Below are 17,504 nucleotides of genomic sequence, written 5' to 3'. Positions count from 1 at the left end.
TAAGATTTTGTTCATCACCCTAAACAGGGGGGGTTTTAATGGGCAAAGGGCACCTGTGTGGTTCTAACTGCAGGGGAGAGGGAGCCCTGTTTTCCTGCTGGGCTTCCCCAGGACTCAGGCTGAGAGCAATCCTGAAGATGAGGCGGGAAACTCAGCAGCACAAACCCAAGCCCAGAAAATGAAAATGTTATGTAAAGTTCCCTGACAAGTGGAGAAGTTTTTTGAGGAAAATTCCTAAAATAACTCTATTAGATTGAGTAAAAGAATTTTTCAATGTCTTCTTTCAACAGTCCACCATGGCCAGCGTGAAGGAATGTCCAACAGCACTCCATCAGGCACTTCCTGTGCTGGCATTGGCAGACACGCAGCGCTGCAGCTCCTGCACTTCTGTCTTGCTGGGCATCTCCCTGGCTGCCCTCCTGGCCAAGGGCCCTCCATCATCAGCGCCGTAGCCTGGGGCCCACCTCCTGCACACGCCCATGTTCTTCTTCCTGCTAAACCCTGGCCCTCAGCGACCTGGGCGTCCATCTGCACCACTGTCCCCAAAGCCATGCAAAATTTCCCTCTGGACACCAGGGACATCTCCTACTCAGGATGTGCCACACAGCTCTTTTTTTTTGTCTCTTTCATCTCAGCAGGGGTATTACCTCCTGACCATCATGTGCTAACGACCGCTACGTGTCCATCTGCAAACCCCTACACTACGGGACCCTCCTGGGCAGCAGAGCTTGTGCCCACATGGCAGCAGCTGCCTGGGCTAGTTCCTTTCTCTATTCACTGCTACACACAGCCAATACATTTTCCCTGCCTCTGTGCCATGGCAATTCCCTGGGCCAGTTCTTCTGTGAAATCCCACAGATCCTCAAGCTCTCCTGCTCCAAAACCTACCTCAGGGAATTTGGGCTTCTTGCTGTTAGTGGTTGTTTGGTGTTTGGCTGTTTTGTGTTCATTGTTTTCTCCTATGTGCAGATCTTCAGGGCTGTGCTGAGGATCCCCTCTGAGCAGGGACGGCACAAAGCCTTTTCTACCTGCTTCCCTCACCTGGCCGTGCTCTCCCTGTTCCTCAGCACTGGTACATTAACCTACCTGAAGTCTCCCTCCATGTCCTCCCCATCCCTGGATGTGTCCCTGTCAGTTCTGTACTCGGTGGTGCCTCCAGCCCTGAACCCCCTCATCTACAGCCTGAGGAACCAGGAGCTCAAGGCTGCAGTGTGGACACTGATGACTGGATGTTTTCAGAAATATTAAACTGCTACCCAATTTCTGCCAATCATTTGTAGCGAAAGTCACCTTTGATACTTCTTGTTTGTTTGGTTGTGAGTTTTTTGTTTTCTTTTGCTGTTTTCATACGGTCCACAAAGACATGTCATTCTTTGTGGCATTTCTCATTTTGTTTCTCTCCACCTTCCATGTGGCCAAAGACTGTGTCACTGAGAGGCTGGTTTTCTTGTGGCTTCAAAGGAACTAAAGGATCTCCCAGCAGAGTTTTCTGCAGAGATGCCCTTTTGTTGCCTTCTCTGGAGCTGCAGCAGCAATGTCTGTGTGCAGAGCTGGGGGCAGATCAGGGCTGGCCCAGCAGCTGTGCCCAGCAGCAGCAGCACTTGGTGTTGCCAGTGCTGCTGCCGTGGCCCTGCCCCGCTGCCCTGGTGGCCCTGGTGTTGCTGCAGGGCCTGAGTGCTCTCGGGCCAAGCACAGCCCTGGGGGTGGCAGTGCCGGGGCTGCAGCAGGGACAGGCCATGGGCACTGCTGGGGCAGCGCTGACGCCTCAGCCCAGGGCCTGGGGGCTCCAGGCTCCTTGCCCAGGCTCTCTCAAGAACACGGCCAGGCCAAGGCTCAGCACAGAAAAGCCCCGTGAGCAGCCCCAGGCTGGCCGTGGGCAGGCTGGGGGCAAACAGCATGGCTGGGGCTCTGCAAGGGCCCTGGGGCAGATGGGAAGGAGCAGCAGAGCAGGGGCTGATCCATCCCCAGTGCGCTGCACAGCCCAGGGCAGCGTCCCAGAGCGTCCTCATGGAGCTGCCAACAACATCCCCCCTCTGCAGCCCTGGCTTCTCCCCAGCTCACACAGGTGCCCCATCCTTGCAGGCACAGACACGGCAGCACTGGCTCAGCAGCCCCTGTTTGCATTGCACACAGCAGGGGGAGCACCCCCATGCTGTTGGTGTGGGGACATGAACCTGAGGGAGCACAAATGCCATCAGCCCCTGGGGCCAGCAAGGGCTGGGGGACACCAGGGAAACCACTCAGCTTTGTCCTGGCCTCTGCACTCAGCCAGAAAGTTTGTTCCCATCAGCTGGGAGTTTCCTGTCCCACTGCAGACTCTGTTGCTCAGAGCCAGGGCTGCCTGGCAGCTGCCCCCAAACTGCCCTCAGCATTTCCTTTGCTTCACCTTTGCTTTCTTTACTCTTTCCTTGTACAAATTTCTTCCTTTTGCCCACTCCAGGGCTCCAAGAACTGGACACAGCACTTGAGGTGCTGCCCAACCAGTTCTGAGCTCAGGGGAAGAATCGCTGCCCTGGTCCTGCTGGCCACACCATTCCTGATCCATAGGAGTGCCACTGCTTGGATGAGGGAAATGGTGGGGAGAGGGTGGGGATAAAGTGTTATTGTCAGCCATTAAGGGTATTGACTTTCATGTCTTTTCTGACTGCATTAGAAGGGTCTGGGGTTCAATATCAATTGGATATTGCTGATATCAATCTATACACTGGAAAAATTACCAGGACAAATTAATTCTCTTGGCATTTTGTTTTCAATAGAGTATATTGCAGTGTCAAAATGGTCTCCTTGGTTCAATGAGGCCTTGAAGTGTCACAATGGTCTCCAGTATTCCATGAGGCCCTGCAATGTCACAATCAACCTTTGGTTCCTTCAATCCCACGTTGTTCCATGAATCCTTGGTTCCATGGGGCCCTGTAGTGTCACAATTTTCTCATTGGTTCCAGGGTGCCACACTGTGCCACAATTGCCCTTTGGCCCAACAGTGCCTCATAGTGTCCCAGTGGACTCCTTGGTTCCATGAGGATGCAAAGTGCCACGATGGCTCTTTGGTCTCACAAGGCCTCAAAGTGTAAAAATGGCCTCCATGGTTTCACAAGGCTGTGCTGTGTCACAATGGATTCTCCACTCCATGATGCCCCAGAGTGTCACAACGGCCTCCTGGGTTCTGCACTTTAAGAATGCCCCCTTGGTCCCTTGGAGCCTCACAGTGTCACTATAGTGCCCTTGGTTCCATGAGGCCCTGCAGTGCCACAATGGTCCTTTGGTTCCACGAGGCCCCATGTGTCACAATGGGCTCCTCACAATGGTTCCATGATGCTCTGTAGCACACCAATGGCCTCCTTGGTTCCATGGTGTCACAATGGCCCCTTTCTTCCATGGAGCCTGACATGTCACTGTGTTCCCCTTCATTCCATGAGGCCCTACTGTCCTACAATGGCCCCTTGGTAACAATGCGTTCCAAAGGCTCATAATGGTCTCTGTGGTTCCATGAGGCCCTGCAATATCTCAATGGACCCTTGGTTCCAAGGTGGTCCACAGTATCACAAGGCTGCCTTAGTTCCACAAGGCCCTGCAGTGCTGTAGTGGCCCCTTGGTTCCATGAGGCAAAGCAGAATTAGAATGGCCCCTTGGTTCCATGGAGTACCACGGTATCACCATGGTCCCATTGGTTCCGCAGGGCCTCACAGTTTAACAATGGACCTTTGGTTCCATGAGGTGCCACTTCATCACAATGGACTTTGGTTCCATGATGGTTTCATCACATGGACTTTGGTTCCATGATGTTCCTCAGTGTCTCAATGGCCCCTTGGCTCCATGTGGCCCCGCTGTGTCACAGTGCCAGGGGGCTCCATGAGGCCCTGCAGTTTCCAAATGGTGTCCTTGGTTCTGTCAAACCCTACAGAGCCACAATGGACCCTTGGTTTCATGAGGCCCTGCTGTGTCACAATAGACCCTTGGTTCCATGAGCTTTCACACTGTCAGCAATGGTCTGAGTTCCACAGTGTCACCATGGATCCTTTGTTCCATGAGGTTCCATAGCATAATATGACTACCTTGATTCCAGAAGGTTCTGCAGTGGCACAATGGACCATTTGTTCCATGCAGCCCCCAACTCTCACAATGACCCCATGGCTCCATGAGCTTCTGTACTGTCAGCAATGGTCTCCTGGGTTCCACAAGGCCTTGCTCTGATACAATGGACTTTTGGTTCCATGGGGTTCCACTGCATCGCAATGGACCCTTTGTTCCATGAGGTTCCAAGTATCACAACTTGATCCTTGGTTCTGTCAGCATCTGCTGTCACCAAATGGCCAAAATATCGGAATATGGCTCCTTAACACTCATCTGGTGTTTAAGAGAGCATCATTTATTCAGGCCTGAGATCCAGCGGGTGATAACTTGTTACATAGACACATGATTCTACCATTGTATCGCTTATATACAGTCACTACATATATATTAAGATGTACCTATTTCCATAAAACCCATCCCCAGGTCCCTGATTCAGTCCTTGCTTTTTCTATCACTGCATTCTTGAGCCAGATGTCGTCTTCTCTTCCAACCATTCCTGTTGGGAAAGGAGCCCCTGAATGCCTTGTTTCTCTGCTGAAAGTTCACAGGCACAGTAAAAATGGAATGAACCCTTTGGGTATCAGCCCCAGGCTTTGTGTGGGCAGGCAGAGGCAGGCAGGAGGCAGAGCTGTCAGCAAAGGAAGGGCCCAGCCAGGTGGGGCAGCCGGGGGATGCCGACAGCCTGCAGGGACAGAGGCGCAGGGCAGGGACACCGTGGGACAGCCTGGGCTGCACAGGGCACAGGGATGGGCAGCAGCTGCAAGACAGCCCTGCCAGAGCCACCTTGGGCAGCACTTTGGCCATGGCTGCGTGGCCTGGGCCTGAGGCAGGAGCAGGAGACAAGTGACCCTTGCAGGCCTGGGGCCTCATTGCCTCCTTGTCCCTGCTCAGCAGCCTGGCAGGGGCCGCCCCATGCTCCTGCCCTTGCCATTGCACATCCCCACATGCCAGTGCCCATCCCAGAAAGAGCCCTGAGCAAGGAGGGAGGGACAGGATCTGCCTGGCCAGGGGCTGGGGCTCAGGCCTTGGCCCTTTGCATTCCTCAAACACATCCAGGTGTGCTCAGTACCAGAGACACCTTTGCCTTGTTTGTCCCCAGCTTTCATCACTGCCTCCAGTGTTCTGCTCTAACTGGAACCTGGGGACACTTTCACAAGAGTTATGTCCCTCAGTGGGCCCCATTTAACTACAAGAAACTTCCATGTTTCAACTTAACTTCAAGTTCTTGAGAAGTTCTTTGAGCCCACTCTGAGGGACAGAATCTGATGCAAAGAGCACCAAAGCCCCAGAGGATCATTGAAGTCCCTGTGCTCTGTCTGTGCTGCTGAGCTGGGCCGGGCTCCTGGCCCAGAGGCAGCTCCTGGCACGGGCAGCGCTGCAGAGAGACAGCTCTGGCCTGGAGCAGCTCCTGTGCACAGCCCAGCAGGGCTGGGGCACTGCCAGGGCCCCTCAGGGACACCAGCAGGGCACAGACAGAGCTCACAGGGGTGCAGCACAGTCAGGGGCTGTGGGATGGCCCCGAGGGGGCTGTGTCACAGCCGCACCTCTGTGGCTGTGTCATAGAGGCACAGAGCAGCTGGGATGTCAGCAAGGGGCTGTGTGACAGGCCAGAGTGGGCTGTGTGAGGACACAGATTGGGCTGTGACACCACAGAGTTTGTTTTGTGAGGTCATTGAGTAGCTACAACATCATAGAGGGCATTCTGTGACATCACAGAGCAGGCTGTGACATCATGGCATGGCTGGATGTCATCATATAGCCAGCAGTGAGGTCAAAGTGTGTGCTGTGAAATTAGAGTGGCAGTATGACATCACAGGGAGGGTTGTGTGACATACCTGAGGGTGTTGTGACATCATACAGTAAGGTGTGAGGTCATAGAGCAGATCCTGCAATCATAGAGGGTGGTTCTGTGGCATCAGAGAGTGGGTTGTGACATCACTTGGTGGCTGGGTAACATCATAGAGGAGGCTGTGATATCACAGAAAAGACTGTGACATCACATGGTGACTTTGTGACATCACAGCACCTTCTGTGACATCACAGTGCAGCTGCATGACATTCCAGGGTGACATCCCAGATTTGGTTCTGTGGCATCAAAAGGGTGCTGTGTGACATCCCAGACTGGGCTGTGACATCACAGGTAACTGTGTAAAATCATAAGGGATTGTGTGACATCACATGGGCTGTGTGACATCACAGGTGGCTATGTGACATCACAGATGGCTGTGTGAGGTCACTGGGGAGGTCACTCTGCCCCGGCTTCCCTCACAGCTTCCCCCAGAGCAGTCCAACCCTGCTCGTGCACAGCAGGGTCCCCTGTCCCCCCGGGTCCCCCCACCCCCAGCCCCGCAGTCTCCCCCAGAGGATGTTCCACGAGATTGACTCCAGAGTCTGACACGGGGATGGGGGGCCGGGGCTCTGGGGGTGGCACAGGGGGACAGGGACCCCCCGGCAGCATCCCCATGTCCCCCAGGACCAGAGCCTGGGCCAGGGCTAGCAACAAGGCCTTGAGAGTGCTGAAAAAATCCCCGGCAAGGGATCAGCAAAAACCAGATTTAATATTAAGGGACAGCAGCACAAAGTTCCTTGGCAAGAGTCACTCTGCTCCTGACTGGACACTTCAGGCACACCAGGGAAACAAAGCAACAACAAAACCAAACCAAATCCAGGCAATCAAACCAGAAAATAACTGAGAACTGTTCCTCTGTGTGTATGACACTAGGACAGTCAGGGTAAGGATAAAAGGAATATGGGCCAAAAGCTTACAGAGGTCAAACCTACCAGGACTTAACTTATACTTAACCTTAACTGATACCTTAAAAGAACAGCACTAAACAGTATTTGAGCTAAGTTGTAACCCATGACTTAGCAATTTAACAGAGGAATAACACTTAACAATATTTAACTTACTCAATAACTTAAATTACACCTAACAACTTAGCAAAAGAAAAACTCTTAGGAGCATTTAACTTAGTTTAGACCTTCTAACTAAACCGTACTTACTGATATCTGGATATCTGACTGACTCAGCTAGCCAAGGCACTCAAGCCCCTCAGAGAGCAGCATTTCTGCCATGTTTCCCCAGCACAGGCATTCCTGTGTGCACAAAGATACAATGAGTCAGTGCAAGGCACCTGTGAGAAATTCCCCTGAGGGCAGGAAATGCTCACTGTGGATCCTTTGTCATCTCCCCAGAGGGTGAAGGGTTGACCCTGGAGGAGTGGGGGGATTGGCCCAGGCTCCGTCAGTGTTTGGGATCCCCGAGTGCAGCAAACGGGAGAGTTCCCGGCTGGGAGAGGCCCCACTCAGAGGGAGTCGCTGGCCCAGGAGAGCTCCAAGGGGCTCGTTTTGGAGCGCTGTTTCCAGGGCCCCAGTAGAGGGGCTTCAGTCCCAGCAATGGCTCATCCTGGCCGCAATTGGCACCAACAGCTTTCTTTGGCAGTGTGAGAACAGGGATGTTGTGCCACTGAGGGAACAAAAACAGTTCCCAGGGCTGCTCCTACAGAAACCAGGAGCTGGTTGGGCACCAGCAGTGCCTGGAGCAGACAGTGTTTGTGATGAGCTGCAGGGGATCTGAGCCCAGGGGCTGTTGGCCAAGGCTGAGCCCCAAGGAGCATTTCTCAGCTGGCAGGGTGGCCAGAGAATGGGAGGGGGGAATGCAGCAGCACAGGGCCCATGGAACCAAGGGACCATTGTGACACTGTGGGGCCCTGTGAGATCAAGGGATCATTGTGACACTCCGGGGTCTCATGGGACCAGGGGGAATATACCGACATTGTGTGGCTCCGTGGAATGTAGGGATCATTGTGACACTGTGAGGACCCATCAAACCAAGGGTCCATTGTGACACTGTTAGGCCTCATTAGGCCTCATGGAACTGTGGAGACCATTGTGACACTTTGGAGTGTCATGGTAATAAGGGGCCATTGCGACACTGCAAGATCCCATGGAGCCAAAGGTCCAGTGTGACATCGCAAGGCCTCATGGAACCATGGAGACATCACTAAGATACTTCACAGCCTCATGGTACAAAGGGGCCATTGTGATACTGAGGGGACTCGGGGAGTAATGGAGACCATTGTGACACTGTGAGGCCCCATGGAATAAGCAAACCATTGTGACACCGTGAGGCCTCATGGAACCAGTGATAACATTGTGACCCTGGGAGTCCCCACAGGACCAAGAGGACCATTGTGATACTGTGGGGCCTTGTGAAACCAAGAGGCCTTTGTGACACTGCAGGGCCTCCTGTCATCAGTGGTCCATTGTGACACTGGGGAGGCAAAGGAGACCATTGTGACACTGCAGGGCTGCATGGAACCAAAGCTCCAGGGTGACACAGGGGGTCCTCCTGTCATCAATGGTCCATTGTGACACTGTGGAGCCAAAGGAGACCATTGTGACACCACAAGGCCCAACAGTCCAAAGGTCCATTGTGACATTTCAGGGTTCATGGAACAGAGAAGTCCTGTGACATTGTGGGGCCTGGGGAACCACGGAGGCCACTGTGACACTTCAAGGCCTCATGGAATCATTGGGACCATTGTGACACTGAAGGGCCATTGCAACATAGTAGAACCCAATCAAAACAAGGATCCATTGTGACACTGCTGGACCCCATGGAATCAAGGCACTGATATGACACTGCAGGGTCTCAAACACTATTGTGACACTATGGGTCACCATAAAACCAAAAGATCATGGAACACATCTGGCTGGCTTGGCCTCCCAGGGACCACCTCACTGGTCTAGCTGACCATGGCATGTTGAGGGTCACTTCTCATCTGCTGCTGTAACACTGGGGCTCCATGCTTTCCTTCCAATGGAAAAGAACTCCTTCTTCTCCAGACACCCATAGCCAGAATTGGGATTTCTCCTCCAAATTTCCTTAGATCTGTCCTGTGAAAAATGCATGTATTATATGATTGGCATTTCACAAATATTAAAATGAATGTTATATGTGTTGTGTTAGAAAGAAATGCTGTATTAATTCTCTTAAGTACTGTGTTAAATATAGTTTTAGGTTATAAAATTTGTTCAAATAAGAACTATGTTAGTGGCGTTTTTCTAAATAAAGGAATGAGGCACTCGAACCAGATAGCAGCCACAGGACACCTAAATCTCTCTGGGAAACGAATTTATTGCCTTCTTATCAGAAGAAACGAACTTCTTCCTGCCTTGAAGGTACTGTTAGAATTAGAAGGAAGAAGTTGACAATGACCAGACAAAATCCCGTGTTTGAATGGAATTTATGCATCATGTATGAAGTGTATGAATATGCAGCGGGCTATTATTCTTAAATGTTAATCCATTGTTAGCAGGGGTCCTTTTTAGGACTCGTGATGCCCAGAAAAAGGTACCTGGATGTCCGTAACTCTTTGCTTTTATTGTCTCATACTGTCCTAATTCAATTTGTCCAAATTGTTATTACTCTTATTGTGTTACTATTCTTTTTAACCATTTTATTACTATTAAAGTTTTAAAAATTTTAAAAACAAGTGGTTGGCATTTTTCACATATCCCCAAAACACTGGGGAAGTTTACATGCTCTCCTTCCTATGGAAAAGACCTGTGCTGCTTCTCTGGGTGTCCATGGCTGAGACTGGGCTTCCACCTCCAAAATTCCTTATATCGAAGGATAGGTCTCAGACAAGATCTGGCATAACTGACAAGTCTGGCTGACCTTGGCCTAGTGAGGGTCTCCAGACTCTGGGCCTCTATGGAAAAGAACTCTCCTTGTCCAGGTGCCCATGGCCAGAATTGGGGCTCCACATTCAATATTCCCAACTGTGAAAGACTGGAGGAGATTGTTGGCTGAAAACATTTCATGTTGTGTGGAGGAAGGGGCAGGTCCACCCTTGCCCTGCCCTGGAAACCCAGCACTGTCCTGCCCTGGAACCCCAATCCCCCCAGAGCCTCTATCCCAGCCCAGCAGTGGCTGCCAGTCCCTGGCACAGCACAGGCAATGCTCCACAGCCACCTCTGCAGCCCCAGCCCAGCTCCTGAGGCACCAAATGAGCCCAAGTCCCACCTGGGGGAAGGGCCCAGGAAGACCAAGGGGTATTTAAGGCTGACCACAAAGCAAGCACAAATCTTGGCCCTACCTCCTCTTGGCATTTCCATCTGAACACTGCTGGAATCCAGGAGTTGGTAGCTGTCTGCGTGCCTCTTTTTCTTCTTTCTCCCTTTCTGTGTCTTCTTCTAATTTCCTTCTCTTGCGAATTTTGATTAACTTAAAATTGAACAGGCTTAGAGCTTGTGAAATTGAATGGACCAAGGTAATGCTTTGAGAAGCGTTTTTGATTGATTGAATGCTGACAAGTGTTTTTGATTGATTTTCCAAAGTTTCTCTTTTTTTCTAAAGCTGCCAGTAAATGCTGTTTTGTTGTTTAACCTCTTGAAGATCTCTTGTCAGTATTTCACCAGGATATCCAACTCAGAGTACACAAACAATTGTAATTCCTTTTAAATGTCTCCTTGAGAGAATTGTTTGCAGTTTTAGGGGTCAGGGCTTGTGTGTCCTGCTTGGCCCAGCCCAGGCAGGGCTTTCCCAGCCACATTCCACACTCCATTGCCCAGCTGGAGCCGCTGGTGCCTCTGAGTTGTGCTGCCCCAGCCCCAGGGACGCTCTCCTTGTCTGCCCATTCCCCCACGGTCTCTGGGCAGGGATGGCCTCAGTGGGGGCTGCTGACATCCTCAGCACCTTGGAGGCTGCTGCTGGATTTTCCTGCTTCAGAGGCTTGTTCAGCCTTCAGCTCTTCAGTGCAGGAATTCAGTGTCCCAGGGCTCATTAACATTCAGAAAACCTTAACAAGCCAAGCCTCTGGGAGTAATTTGATTTAATTTTCAAATTTTTTGTGGTCAATTAGATGAATTCCAGTAGCGTGTTCAAGTTGAATAGATTCTATTTAAAGAGACAGTGAGAAAAGATTTCCTAGGTCCAATTTAGGTTTCTTCTCCCTGCTAATTTATTGATAAGTGTAATCTCCAGCTGACACTGAATCTAAGTACCTCCTCATGCAGTTTGAATAGATATGAAAATCAAGACCCTCCATGGCTGACAATCAATCAGACTCTGTCCCTACCCCCACCATTTCCCCCATCCAAGCCCTGGCACTCAGAGCAGCCTTGTGCAAATCTGAGCTCCCTCCAGCCCAGGCTGCACCTGCAGCTTTCAGCTCCTTGGCTCCAACTCCCACCTGCTTTCCTTGGAGAAGGAGCTGTCCGAGACACAGAGGGATGTTCATTTATTGTCAGCCAACAAAGCCAAGGGAAGGCCCAGCTCCATCAAATGCAAAAGTCATTCCTCTGCTGGATATTAAATCCACTTTCCACAGCAGACAGTCTCAGAGCAATGGAAAACACCTTCTGTGCCCAGCACAGATCCCAAGGTCCCCCCAAACCCTCCCTGCCCCAATTCTGCCCAGATTTGCTCTTTGCACACACGAGTCACACACTGAAGTCAGGAGCTCCCTCCATGCCCAGAGGGAGGAAAAGAGAGAAAGGGGATGAAGAGCTCTCCTGTGCAGAGCCAAGGTCCAAGTGCCCCTGCAGTGGGAACCACAACTCATCAGGTTTGTGTCCTTTGGGCTCAGGGCCTGGTGACACTCAGAGGCACAGAAAGGTTTATTGCCAACAACCACAAGTTGAACATTAGAACAGTTTAATAACCATCACAGCTTTCCCTCAGCTCTCTTTGATGTCTCAGCAGCTTCTGACATGTCCACCATCCCCCAGGGATTTCTGTACAGGAAGAGTTTTAGACAAAGACATAGAAAAGGTAATTCTAGGATAGTTATGAATTTAATTAGGATTTTGAGTAATGTGATATTTATTTCAATTTCAGAAATATTGAGGAACATCCTGAAGTTCAAAGCATGAACCCAGTCAGTTGCGAGGCACTCAAATGACCAGAAAGCATCTGGAGGAGGAAATCTGAGAGAAATGGAAGGGAAATAGATCCAGCTGGTCAAGTGAAGAGATGTCCTTCGACATGGCCATTTATCCAGGAGACCTGGAAACATCTGAAAGAAGGAGTGTCATGAAATATTAGACTGAATATTGATGGCAAAGGCAGAGGGGAAGATCAGTATTTCTTCTCCTGCCATCACTAAAAGGATCCACTAGATCCAGGAAATTCCTGTTCCTGGCAGGAAAAAATTGCCATTTCTTAAAAGTATTTAAATGAGCTAGATAATAAAAATATGCTTGTATATTATGAAACCAATGGTGTTAAAAGCTGTGCTCCTTTCCAGGCAGACATCAGTTTTGTGCCCATGAACAGGCAGTGCCACTTGTGCCCTGAGGTGTGCCCCATGGCCTCCCTGCTGGGCAGCCTCTGCCAGCTCCTGCAGAGCCCCTGGCACCTGTGGGGCTGCACAGACAGCCCTGCCCCGGGCTCTGCCAGCCTCTGGGCCAGCAGAGAGGCAGCCAGGGCTGGCCATGGCCGGGAACAGGCCCTGAGCCCTGCAGGAGGATGGAGCCGGGCCACAGCCAAACTCAGCCCAGGCCAAAGCTGGGCTCAGCAGCCAGGGCTGCCAAGGGCTGGGCAAAGAGACTGGCGCTGACAAATGTCCTGGGGCCCTCAAGGAGCTGCTCCTGCCCCAGCCCAGGGCCCATCCCAGAGCTGGGGCAGCCACAAAGCTGTGCCCATTTCTGTTCTTTGCTGCTGTGATGGGGATGGATCCTCAGCCAATTGGAGGTTGATGATGAATATTGCTGCTCCAGAGGCCTATTCTTTCTTGAGGTTTTTGGTTCAGGAATTCAGTTAGAAAAGCTCATAAATATTTGTTCGGAATACCAAAACAAGACAAGTCTCTGGGAATCATTCAAGTTTTTAATTCTTCAGAGGTTAATTAGTCACATTGCAGAAGTGTATTCAAAATGAATATACTATATTGAAAACAATGAAGAGAGAACTGTTTTGTCCAGTTCAGTTGTCTTTTCCAGTTTAGGTTGATATCAGCAATGTCCAATTTATATTGGCCCCCACCACCTTCTAATGCATTTTGAACAGATATGAAAATCAAGACTCCTCATGGCTGACAGTCAATCACACTTTGTCCCTACCCCATCCCCAACACTTCCGTCATCCAACCCTTCTACCCACTGTCTCCCACCAGCCCCCTGTGAAGAGCCTGGCTCTGTGTTCTCCATCCCCTCCTCGCTGGCACTGCCAGGCTGGGATGAGGAGCCCCTCAGCCTTCCCTGCTCTGGGCTGGACCAGCCCAGCTCCCTCAGCCTCTGCTCACAGCCCAAGGGCTCCAGCCCCACCTTGGAGGCCCTTCCCAGACCCTGCTCCAGCTGCCAGACATCTTTCCTGCCCTGGGCAACCCAACCCAGGCCACAGGGACCTGGATAATCCCTGTCCCTTATGTCCTGGTCACACAGCCCTGGCCCCTTGTCCCCTGTCAGGCTCTGGGGTGGATCCTGTGGAACATCCTTTGGTGGAGGCTGTGGCTCCAGGTGGGCCGGGGGGATCCCGGGGGACAGGGACCCTGCTGGGCATGAACAGCATTGGACTTGTTGGGAGAAACTGTGAGGGGGAGCTGGGGCAGAGTGACCAACCCAGTGACTTCACACGGCCCTGCTGGGATGTCACACAGCCCCTCTGGGATGGCACAGCCCATTCTCCAATGTCACACAGCTGATCTCTGATGGTTGGTCACAGCCAACTCTGTGATGTCACAGTCTGCTCTGTGATGTCAGACCTCTGCCCTCTGATGTCACAGATGGCTCTGTGATGACACAGAGGCAGTATATGATGTCATAGCTGCTCAAACACCTCACATAACCCGCTCTGTGATGTCAAAGCCCACTCTGTGGCCTCGTGTTACCAGATGATAAATTGTCTCCACCAGCTGAGCTCACACCTGGAGCTTGTTCTCCAAAACCCCAGGCCTCTGGAAACCACACAATGCCCATTGTGTGAGAAGGGGAAGTTCAGCAGCCTCAGTGTCCTCCCAGCTCAGCCAGGCCCACTGGAACACTGGGGTCCACGACCACCAGAGAGACCCCCAGAAGAGAAGAACACATGGGTATAGAGGATGGGAAATATGTTAATGATTTTGGGGAAATGATTATCAGATGTAAGTTTAGTCCAGGAAAATCAATGAATATGTGTTCAAAATAGAGAAAATAAAGAGAAAATTTCCTGCACTCAGCCTGCATGGCTTTGGGAGGAGCTCTCCCCTGTGCATGCAGCTGAATAAAGAATGCTGCTTCTTAATGCTACACTGGTGTTAAGGAGTTTTCTGTTTTACTGAATTTTTGGTAACACTCCCACTGCCACGGAAAGCTCTGTCTGCTGCTGTTCACAGAGAAGGGCTGGTGGCAGATGTGGGGCTAAGAGGCTGCCTGGGGCACAGTGACCATGAAATAATCAAGTGTTCAATGTTTTTGAAAGGAGGGGCAGCAAGAAAACTTCTACACTGGAATTTGGAAGGGCAGACTTTGGCCTGTTTAGGATGCAGATTTGGGGAGTACCAAATCAGGTACTGATTGTTTTAAGGGAAACAGGCCGTAAAAACAAAGGGGTCCAGGAAGGATGAACACATTTCAAGATGGTAATTTTAAGGGGGAAGGAGCAGCCTGTCTTAGTATGGCAAAAGATGAGCTAGTGAGGAAAATGACTGGCCTGACTGTCCATGGAGCTTTTGTGGGAACTCAGGGGAAAAAAGAGAGAGCATCAACTTTGGACAGAAGGTCAGGCAACTTAGGAAATGTTTAAGGATCTTGCTAGGTCATGCAGAAAGAAAAGCTGAGAGGTAAAAGATCAATTAGAGCTTAACATGGCAACTTCTGTGAAAAATAGTAGTAAATGTTTCTACAAATAAATTTTTAGCAAAATATGGGATAAGGAGAACCTCTACTCTTTTTTTTTTGACACAGTATAGAATATAGTAACAAAAGACAAGGAAAGGCTGAGCTGCTTAATACCTTGTATGTCTCAATGTTCTATATTAGGACAGGCTGTTCTCAGGACAAGTGTTCTCCTGAGCTGGTAGGTGGGCACAGGGAGCAGAACAGCCCCCCTGTAATCCAGGAGGCAGAAGTTGCTGACCTGCTGAGCCACTCAGATGCTCACAGGTGTATGGGATCAGATGGGATCCATCCCAGGGGGATGAGGGAGCTGTGGATGAGCTCCCCAAGCTGCTCTCCATCATTTACCATCAGTCCTGGCTCACAAGGAAGGTCCCAGAGGACTGGAGGTGCCAGTGTGAGCCCATCCCCAAGAAGGGCTGGAAGGAGGAGCTGGGGAACTCCAGGCCTGTCAGCCTGTCCTGGGTGCCCGGCAAGGTTATGGAACAGATCACCTTGAGTGCCATCACAGGGCACCCATGGGATGGCCAAGGGATCAGAGCCAGCCAGCGTGGATTTAGGGGTGGCAGGTCCTGCCTAGCCAACCTGGTCTCCTTTTATGACCAGGTGACCCACCTATGGATGCAGGAAATGATGTGGATGTTGTGTGCCTGGACTTCAAAGCCTTTAAAACCATGAGCCACAGAATTCCCTGGAAAAACTGCAGCCCATGGTTTGCACATGCTCATGCTTCCCAGGGCAAAGAGCTGACTGGAGGCTGGGCCCAGAGAGTGGTGGGGATGGTGCTGCACCCAGCTGGTGTCCAGGCACTGGGGGTGTCCCCCAGGGATCTGTGCTGGGCCCAGTCCTGTTTAATATCTTCACTGATGATGTGGGTCAGGGGATCGAGCCCAACATTCACAAATTGCAGATGGCACCAAGCTGGATGTGAGTGTGGATCTGCTGGGGAGCTGGTAAAGAAGACACAGCCTTAAGCTGCACCAGGCAAGGTTAGGCTGGACAATAGGAAGAAGTTCTTCACAGAGAGGGTGAGTGGGCATTGGAATGGGCTGGCCAGGGGAGAGGTGGCAGAGTCACTGTCTCTCTCCAGTGCCACTTAGTGCCATGATCGGGATGTCAAGGCAGTATTAGGGTATTGGTTGGGCGTGATGATCCCAAAGGTCTTTCCTGCCTATTTGATTCTGTCATTCTGTGATCATTGGGATGCGCTGGGGCCATTGTGACACTGCAGGGCCTCATGGAACTAAGAGGACCATGGTGACTCCATGCAGGCCCACAGAACCAGGGGTCCACTGTGGTGCTCTGGGGCCAAATGGAGCCAGGGAGTGCATCGTGAATCTCTGGGTCCTCGTGGAACCACAGAGGCCATTGTGACACTGCAGGGCCTTGTGTAACCAAGGGGTTTCACCATTTTGACACTGCAAAATCAAGGAGACCATTGGGACACTCCACGGTCTTTCTGACACTGCGGGGGTCCATGGAACCAAGGGGCTCCTGTGAACCTGCAGCACCAACGAGAACATTGTGACACTGTGTAGCCCCATGGAACCAAGGAGAGCATTGTCATATTTTGGGGCCCCATGGAACCAAGGACACCATTTGCTCTGCATGGTCACATGGATCCAAGGAGACCAGTGTGACAGTGCAGGGCCTGGTGTGACCAAGGGGCTTTTGTGACGCTGAGGGGCCCCATGGAACCAAGGACATCTTTGCAGATGTCACCAAACTGGGTGTGAGTGTTGATCTGCTGGAGGGTAGGAGGGCTCTGCACAGTGCCTGGGACAGGCTGGATCCAGGGCCCAAATCCAAAAAGGTGAGGTTTAGGAAGACCAAGTGCTGGGTTCTGCACTTTGGCCACAACAACCCCTGCAGTGTTACAGGCTGGGGGCAGAGTGGCTGGACAGCAGCCAGGCAGAAAAGGACCTGCAGGGAGTGATGGACAGCAGGTTGAACATGAGCTAGCAGTGTGCCCAGGTGGGCAAGAAGGCCAATGGCTCCTGGCCTGCATCAGGAATGGTGTGGCCAGCAGGAGCAGGGCAGTGATTCTTCCCCTGTGCTTGGCACTGGTTGGGCAGCGCCTCGAGTGCTGTGTCCAGTTCTGGGCCCCCTAGGGTGGGCAATTAGAAGAAATGTGAAGAAGGGGGTATAAAGAAAGCAAAGGTGAAGCAGAGGAAATGCTAAGGGCAGTTTGAGGGTGGCTGCCAGGCAGCCCTGACTCTGAGCAACAGCGTCTGCAGTGGCACAGGAAACTCCCAGCTGATGGGAACAAACTTTCTGGCTGAGTGCAGAGGCCAGGACAAAGCTGAGTGGTTTCCCTGGTGTCCCCCAGCCCTTGCTGGCCCCAGGGGCTGATGGCATTTGTGCTCCCTCAGGTTCATGTCCCCACACCAACAGCATGGGGTTGCTTCCCCTGCTGTGTGCAATGCAAACAGGGGCTGCTGATCCAGTGCTGCCATGTCTGTGCCTGCAAGGATGGGGCACCTGTGTGAGCTGGGGGAGAGGCCAGGGCTGCAGAGGGGGGATGTTGTTGGCAGCTCCATGAGGACGCTCTGGGACGCTGCCCTGGGCTGTGCAGCGCACTGGGGATGGATCAGCCCCCTGCTCTGCTGCTC

The 17,504-nt window shown here is 51.7% G+C and overlaps 1 protein-coding gene across 1 annotated transcript; it reads left to right on the top strand.

Moving 5' to 3' along the window:
- Positions 1–663: 663 nt before the first annotated feature.
- Positions 664–16,854, top strand: LOC135441665 (olfactory receptor 14J1-like; the record flags this gene model as incomplete). Its single annotated transcript, XM_064701217.1, has 2 exons — positions 664–1,158; positions 16,765–16,854. Coding segments are annotated over 2 exons (585 nt in total), but the record flags the coding sequence as incomplete, so codon positions are not given.
- Positions 16,855–17,504: the final 650 nt, after the last annotated feature.

The sequence above is a fragment of the Zonotrichia leucophrys genome, unplaced genomic scaffold, assembly GCF_028769735.1.
Source record: "Zonotrichia leucophrys gambelii isolate GWCS_2022_RI unplaced genomic scaffold, RI_Zleu_2.0 Scaffold_410_45326, whole genome shotgun sequence".
Taxonomy (NCBI): Eukaryota; Metazoa; Chordata; class Aves; order Passeriformes; family Passerellidae; genus Zonotrichia; species Zonotrichia leucophrys.
The sequence above is the reverse complement of the archived record's forward strand: the minus strand, read 5'-3'. Positions and strand labels throughout refer to the sequence as shown.